This window comes from Cottoperca gobio, chromosome 8 (assembly GCF_900634415.1).
Source record: "Cottoperca gobio chromosome 8, fCotGob3.1, whole genome shotgun sequence".
Classification (NCBI taxonomy): domain Eukaryota; kingdom Metazoa; phylum Chordata; class Actinopteri; order Perciformes; family Bovichtidae; genus Cottoperca; species Cottoperca gobio.
Genome location: NC_041362.1, coordinates 4,968 through 12,500, shown reverse-complemented (window position 1 = coordinate 12,500; position 7,533 = coordinate 4,968). Strand labels below are relative to the sequence as shown.

General features: G+C 50.1%; 1 protein-coding gene across 1 annotated transcript in view; it reads left to right on the top strand.

Moving 5' to 3' along the window:
- Nucleotides 1-5,918, top strand: part of fus (FUS RNA binding protein) — a 27,324-nt gene extending 21,406 nt beyond the window's left edge. Inside the window, exon 15 of the mRNA XM_029438114.1 lies at nt 4,899-5,918. Coding sequence (XP_029293974.1) covers nt 4,899-4,938 — 40 coding nt within the window. The 3' untranslated portion in view covers nt 4,939-5,918. The remainder of the gene's footprint in view (nt 1-4,898) is intronic.
- Nucleotides 5,919-7,533: the final 1,615 nt, after the last annotated feature.

The window sequence follows — 7,533 nt, the reverse complement described above, 5'->3', positions numbered from 1 at the left end:
TATATTGTGGTGACCCATTGGGAACATAGACATTCACTGAACACTATGAGAGGAGATGCGTCTCCTTTAAGACTGGTAACCCAGGAGCTTGCTGGGAGTTGTTATTGTTTTACCTGTCGTAACTGTTGTGGTTGGAGGCTTGACTAATGCCGCTGTATCGCTGTTCCTGTTGGAAAGTAAACGTTCGACTTGACAACTTGTCTATCGTCTCCTCGTTACTACACATTGGTGACCCTGAACGCTGAGAGTAATACTTGTTTGAAGCAAACGGTAATGCAGCGCCGGCAGGAGCTCTGGCTAATGTCTACGCCGCAACGATCAAGTTGCCTGAGTTCTGGCAGCACAGCCCCGGCCGTGGTTTCAACACATTGAAGCCCAGTTCCAACTGAGAGGGATAACTCAGGACGCTACATTGCTCTCAAAACGCTCCTTTTAAGAACGTTTGAGCCGTCGGAGATGGAGAAGGCGGACCGTCTGTTGTTGCTCACCAGACTTGGCGACAGCAAACCGTCCGAGTTGCTAGAGAGGATGTTGGCTGTTTGGGCTCGGCGGATCCCGCTTTTCTGTTTACCCACATTTTTCTGCTCCAGGTGCCTGTGCGCACACCAGCTCTCCACTCTCCTTCACTAAGGACTATCGCGCGCTGGCTGCTGAGGCCGACAGGATCTATCACAACAGGTTTGGAACCAAGGCCAAACAGTGTCGCCCGCCATGCACTTTCAGCAACCAGGGAAACTCCAGGGCGGGGACAGCAGGCTGTTGTTTATTAAGGACGAGGTGTCGAGCCGGCGGCTGCTGGTCAACTCGGGTGCTCAGCACAGCATCCTCCCTGCATCGGCTGCGGACACCATGGCTGGTGGATACGGCCCCCCAATGGACGCCGCTAATGGCACACCTATACGCACCTACGCCACCAGGTACGTGGAGGTGTGTTTCGGCGGGCGGCGTTTTGGCTGGGACTTCATCATGGCCGCGGTGTCGGTTCCCCTCCTAGGCGTGTGCTTTTCACCTACTGGTGGACGTTACGAATTGTTGACTCATCGATGCTGTTTCGTTCTCTACATACTCGTGCACGCCCGGAGGTGCGGGAATGTTCGGCCTGTCCGACATGCTTGCCTCCGGAGACTTGTATCAACGCCTCCTCGCAGAGTTTCCGGACCTCACCACGCCTACGTCAGCGGTTGCCAAGCACGGGGTAGAGCACCATATCGTCACTTACGGCGCCCCGGTCTACGCAAGTGCTCGACGTCTCGACCCGGCTAAACCCGCCATCGGCAATGGGAGTTCACGGCCATGGAGCACCTTGGCATCGTGCGCCGCTCTGACAGCGTGGGCCTCTCCCTTGCACATGGTGACGAAGGCTGACGGTAGTTGGCGCCAGAATAACATTACGACCCCCGACCGGTACCCCCGTCCCACACATCCAAGATTTTTCCGCCCACCTCGAGGGAACAACCATCTTCTCCAAGGTGGACTTGGTGCGTGTCTACCACCAGGTACCGGTCCACCCACGGGACGTGCCGAAGACAGCAGTCATTACGCCGTTTGGACTCTTTGAGTTCCTGCGGATGCCTTTCGGCCTCAAGGGGGCGGCACAAACATTCCAGAGGCTGATGGACTCGAGTGTTGCGAGAAATGCTGTTCTTGTTTGTTTATTTAGACGACATTCTCGTAGCCAGCGCCTGTGCGGAGGAGCACCTGACACACCTCCGTCAGCTGTTCGAGCGGCTCAGTGCTCATGGGCTTATCGTTAACCCAGCAAGGTGCCAGTTCGGTGTGCCATCCATCAACTTCCTCGGACACCGTGTCTCGCCGGATGGAGCCGTTCCACTCCCCGCCAGGGTGGATGCCGTCGCCAGTTTCCCACGCCCCCGCACCGTTAAGTCCCTGCAGGAGTTCCTGGGCATGGTGAACTTTTATAACAGGTTCATTCCCTGCGCGGCTCACCTCATGCGGCACCTGTACGGCGTGCTGCGGGGTAAAAAGCAGAACGCCGATGTGGACTGGTCCCCTGATAGGGACATAGCCTTCGACAATGCCAAGGCTGCCCTGGCCAGCGCTGCTTTACTGGCCCACCCGTCTCCCACGGCCTTGATCGCCCTCACGACTGACTCTTTCGACTACGCAGTGGGTGCTGTGTTCGAACAGTGGGTGAGTGGTGCCTGGCAGCCACTCGCTTTTTTCAGCCACAAGCTACGTGACAACGAGAAGAATTACAGCACTTTCGAGCTCCTAGGTCTCTTACTCGCCATTCGGCACTTCAGGTTTCTGCTTGAGGGCCGACGCTTCACCGCCTTTGTGACCACAAGCCACTGACGTTTGCTATGGCCAAGGCCGCCGAGCCACAACCAACCACCAGCCACCAACAGCGCCACCTATCTGCTATTTCAGAGTTCACTACAGACATACAGCACGTAGCTGGAAAGCACAAGTTGGTCGCCGACTGCCTCTCTCAACCTGTGGTGGCGGCCATCCATTTAGGCCTCGACCACGCTGTTATGGCTTCCGACCAGGCCACTGACATGGAAGTGCAGGCCTACCGGACAGCCGCCACTGGGCTGCGGTTCGAGGATGTGGAGTTTGATGACGTCAACACCACACTCCTCTGCGATGTCTCCATGGGTCAGTCCCAACCTATGGTTCCCACTAGCTGGCGGCGCTGTGTTTTTGATGCCATTCACAGCCTTTTGCACCCAGGAGTGAAGGCGTCCACTAAGCTAGTGGGGGCTAAGTTTGTCTGAGCCGTTTTGATCACGTGAACGTAGACCTTGTGGGCCCCCTGCCCCCCTCCCGGGAGTTCACTCACCTCCTCACTATGGTGGATAGGACGACCAGGTGGCCAGAAGCGGTTCCACTGTCATCATCCGCGGACGTGGCTCGGGCATTTGTCGGATCCTGGGTGGCCCGTTTTGGCACACCATCGGACCTCACCTCTGACAGGGGCCCCCAGTTTACGTCCAAGTTCTGGACTGCTGTCGCTGAGATCCTGTGGGTGAAACTCCACAACAGCATACAACCCACAGGCCAACGGGCTTTGCGAGCGGTTTCATCGCTCCATGAAAGCCACTCTGTGGGCCAGCCTCACAGGCGGCGGCTGGGTCGACCGACTCCCATGGGTCATGCTTGGCCCCCAGGCCTCGTCTGCGGAGCTAGTTTACGGCCAGCCGCTTCGGGTCCCGGGTGAGTTGAACCTGAGTGGGCGATGTTCAAAACCTCTATTGCTGAAGCTGCGGTGATGAGCTGTGGTCTCAAGGTCTTAGGTGCCTCAAGGGGCGGTAACCCTCGAACACCGTGGTGGACCCCGGTGGTCAGGGAAGCCGTCCGACTGAAGAAGGAGTCCTTCCGGGTTATGTTATCCGGGAGGACTCCGGAAACAGTTGCAGGGTATCGAAGGACTAGAAGGGCGGCAGCAAAGCAGCGGGTGCGGGAGAAGTTCGGAGAAGCTATGAAGAATGACTTTCGGTCGGCACCAAGGTGCTTCTGGAAAACCATCCGGCACCTCAGGAGGGGGAAGCGAGGAACCATCCAAGCTGTGTACAGCAAGGGTGGGACCCTGCTGACTTCAACTGAGAAGGTTATCGGCCGCTGGAAGGAGCACTTTGAGGAACTCCTGAATCCGACTAACACGCCCTCTATGGTTGAGGCAGAGCTGGAAGCTGATGGGGGATCATCGTCAATTTCCCTGATGGAAGTTACTGAGGTAGTCAAACAACTCCACAGTGGTGGTTCCCCTATTTAAAAAGGGGGACCAGAGAGTGTGTGCCAACTACAGGGGTATCACACTTCTCAGCCTCCCTGGTAAAGTCTACTCCAAGGTACTGGAAAGGAGGGTTCGGCCGGTAGTCGAACCTCTGATTGAAGAGGAACAATGCTGATTCCGTCCTGGTCGTGGAACAACAGACCAACTCTTCACTCTCGCAAGGATCCTGGAGGGGGCCTGGGAGTACGCCCATTCGGTCTACATGTGTTTTGTGGATCTGGAGAAGGCGTATGACCGGGTCCCCCGGGTGATACTGTGGGAGGTGCTGCGGGAGTATGGGGTGAGGGGGTCACTTTTGAGGGCCATCCAATCCCTGTACGCCCAAAGCGAGAGTTGTGTCCGGATACTCGGCAGTAAGTCGGACTCGTTTCCAGTGAATGTTGGCCTCCGCCAAGGCTGCGCTTTATCACCAATCCTGTTTGTGATGTTCATGGATAGGATATCGAGGAGTAGTCGTGGAGGAGAGGGGTTGCAGTTCGGTGACCTGAGGATCTCATCGCTGCTCTTTGCAGATGATGTGGTCCTTATGGCATCATCGGTCTGTGACCTTCAACAGTCACTGGATCGGTTCGCAGCCGAGTGTGCAGCGGTTGGGATGAGGATCAGCACCTCTAAATCTGAGGCCATGGCTCTCAGCAGGAAACCGGTGGATTGCCTACTCCGGGTAGGGAATGAGCCATTACCCCAAGTGAAGGAGTTCGGGGTCTTGTTCGCGAGTGAGGGGACGATGAAGCGAGAGATTGGCCAGAGAATCGGAGCAGTGGGGGCGGTATTACAGTCACTTTACCGCACCGTTGTGACGAAAAGAGAGCTGAGCCAGAAGGCAAAAAACTAAATGTGAAGTAAAGTCATTCCAGAATGTTTAAGTTCCTTTTTAAGAGTGTTTAGCTCATTGTGATGATTATGGGATAATACTTTGGGGCAGGATAAGGACATGACATGTTGTCCCTGCTCCACGCAGAGAACTCGAAGCCTCGAAGAGTTTCTTCTGTCGGTTTTGAATTATTCACAGAACTGTAGTCTGGCCTTGTTTTCCTGCAGACGTCTCAGTCATGAAGGCTGTGAAGCTGTTCCCGTCTGTGGATGTGGGAAAGTGTTTGTTCTGTTCATCAGCAGATGATTGTGTTTTTGTTTGCAGGGGCGACCACAGACAGGAGCGGCGGGGCCGTCCCTACTGAGCCCTCCTGCCCCCCCGTCCGCACTGCGCCCAGCCTCACCTTTCATCTTTTATAACTCTGTTAACGTTGCTCCTTTTCATTCAGTGTGTAGAAATATGTGACAATCCCCGTTTTCTGTGTTCGCTTGTTCCTGACTGTCAGCGGGGCCTCGTCTAGAAAAACATTCTGAGGATCAAATGCCATCTTTTCAGTGTTTATATCTTTGCCAGATATCCGTCCAAATGATTGAGATATTTAATTGGAGCCGTCAGAAACCTCCAAAGTCCAGTTGAAGCACATTATTATCGGAAGCACTTATAATACGAGGGAGGGAATATTTCAAGTGTCATGTCCCGTAGATGTTGTGAGTTCATCCACATTGTGAGGTGACGTGTCAGCATTTACATGAATTGATCATGACCTGCTGCACCTGAATGAATCTAATCTGGTACTTTTATCCTATACATATATGAACGAGTGAATGTATTGAATCTGAACATTTCTACATGTATCATTAGAATGAGGAAGTGAAAACAAAGGTACGCTGTGGCTCAGCCCTGCTTCTTAACGAACAACAGGTCTACAGCGTAATGGATGATATATCTGACACTTTGAGTGTCTTTATGTTCTCTTCACTTCAAGGTTTACAAACCTTTAGGCTCCTAAAGTTCCCGACTGATATAAAGAAAACATGTTGAAGCCGCTCCTGCAGCCGTTTGTTGTTAAGGAAATAAAAGCAGGAAGTAACTTTGTTTCATACGGTGAGTTATGTGTAATTTCAGCCACACCTTTAACAATTGATACCAATTTAATTAATACGTTGACTTCGCTCTCACGAGAATTAATTAATAACTTTTTTCAATGAGGTTTCTGCAGATTCTAAATGTTTTTGTCGAGACGAACTCTCACTTGTGTATTTATTATTTATTTATGAGTTGTTTTTTTGTATAGTGCATGTGCTGGTTTTTAAATTAAAGTGTTTCAATAAATACAAAACGATGCATCTGGTTCTTTCTCACTTGTTTTTGTATGTTGTGCAGCATTGAAACATTTAAACATTATTTATTTAAAGCACCTTTCGTGCAAATTGCTTAACAATACAATAAAAATAATCAATTTAAAAGGATATGTTTTAGGATTTAGTTTAAAGGTATTTACAGATCGTGCTGCCCTCGTGGTTAAAGACGGGAAAGGTGAGAGCTGTCGGTTCTTCAGAAGCTTCACTGAATATCACTGTCAGTCAAACTGACAGTTGTTAATACCCGTCTGGCGTCTGTCACGCTGGATCATTTTCAAGTGTGGGTTCTCAGAAATGTTGCCGATCATGTCGGACGTTTCCATTATCAGCTTTAAGATCTATGTCTCCAATGGGACGAACAGAAAGTTAGTTTTTGCTTGCACAAGGCCGACATTTGTCTTTGGTTTGCACGAGCAGAAACTGCCATAAAAAAGGTGCATTGGAAGACGTTTACATAAAAGCACAATACACAATGCTGTGATAAATTCAGCGTCACTGCTGCCTGAGGCCTTCTGTCTGCCTCTCCTGTTGGCACACTCAGTTTAAATATATCCTGGTATGTGGAATGCAGAATGATACTGTATAACCATTTATACAAGTTTAATTGTGTCAGTTCAACCTGTGAGTACGGCAGACGAGATGAACTCGACCTGAAGCGTCACATTTAAAGGATTCTGGCACAAACAAAGCTGCAAAACCCCCAAACTGCACAGTATGTATTATTTCTGACTGAATTTCCGTCAGACCCCAAATTTAAGAAATTAAACTTTTATACTCTCAGAGAATTTTCATGGTTTTTTTCCATAAATTTGTGAGTTTTTTTCTCGTATGTTAAAAACTTAAATCTCAAAACATAAAAGTTATTTTCATGTAAATTTACAACTTTAATCCAAGAATTTCCCCTGTGCTCCAAAATGTATTTATTTGTAGCTACTGATGATATTGTTCTGTCATTGTCATCAAACCATCAACAGATCTGCTGTTAATGTTTTGTGTTTATTCAAAGCCTCATTCATGCATTACACATGTCTCTGTCTCACTACATATACAACACAGGACTGATGACACCATGACAGGAGAGAGAGGAAACGTTACCTTCATGAACATTACACATGTCTCTGTCTCACTACATATACAACACAGGACTGATGACACCATGACAGGTGAGAGAGGAAACGTTACCTTCAGGGACATTACACATGTCTCTGTCTCACTACATATACAACACAGGACTGATGACACCATGACAGGAGAGAGAGGAAACGTTACCTTCAGGGACATTACACATGTCTCTGTCTCACTACATATACAACACAGGACTGATGACACCATGACAGGAGAGAGAGGAAACGTTACCTTCAGGGACATTACACATGTCTCTGTCTCACTACATATACAACACAGGACTGATGACACCATGACAGGAGAGAGAGGAAACGTTACCTTCAGGGACATTACACATGTCTCTGTCTCACTACATATACAACACAGGACTGATGACACCATGACAGGAGAGAGAGGAAACGTTACCTTCAGGAACATTACACATGTCTCTGTCTCACTACATATACAACACAGGACTGATGACACCATGACAG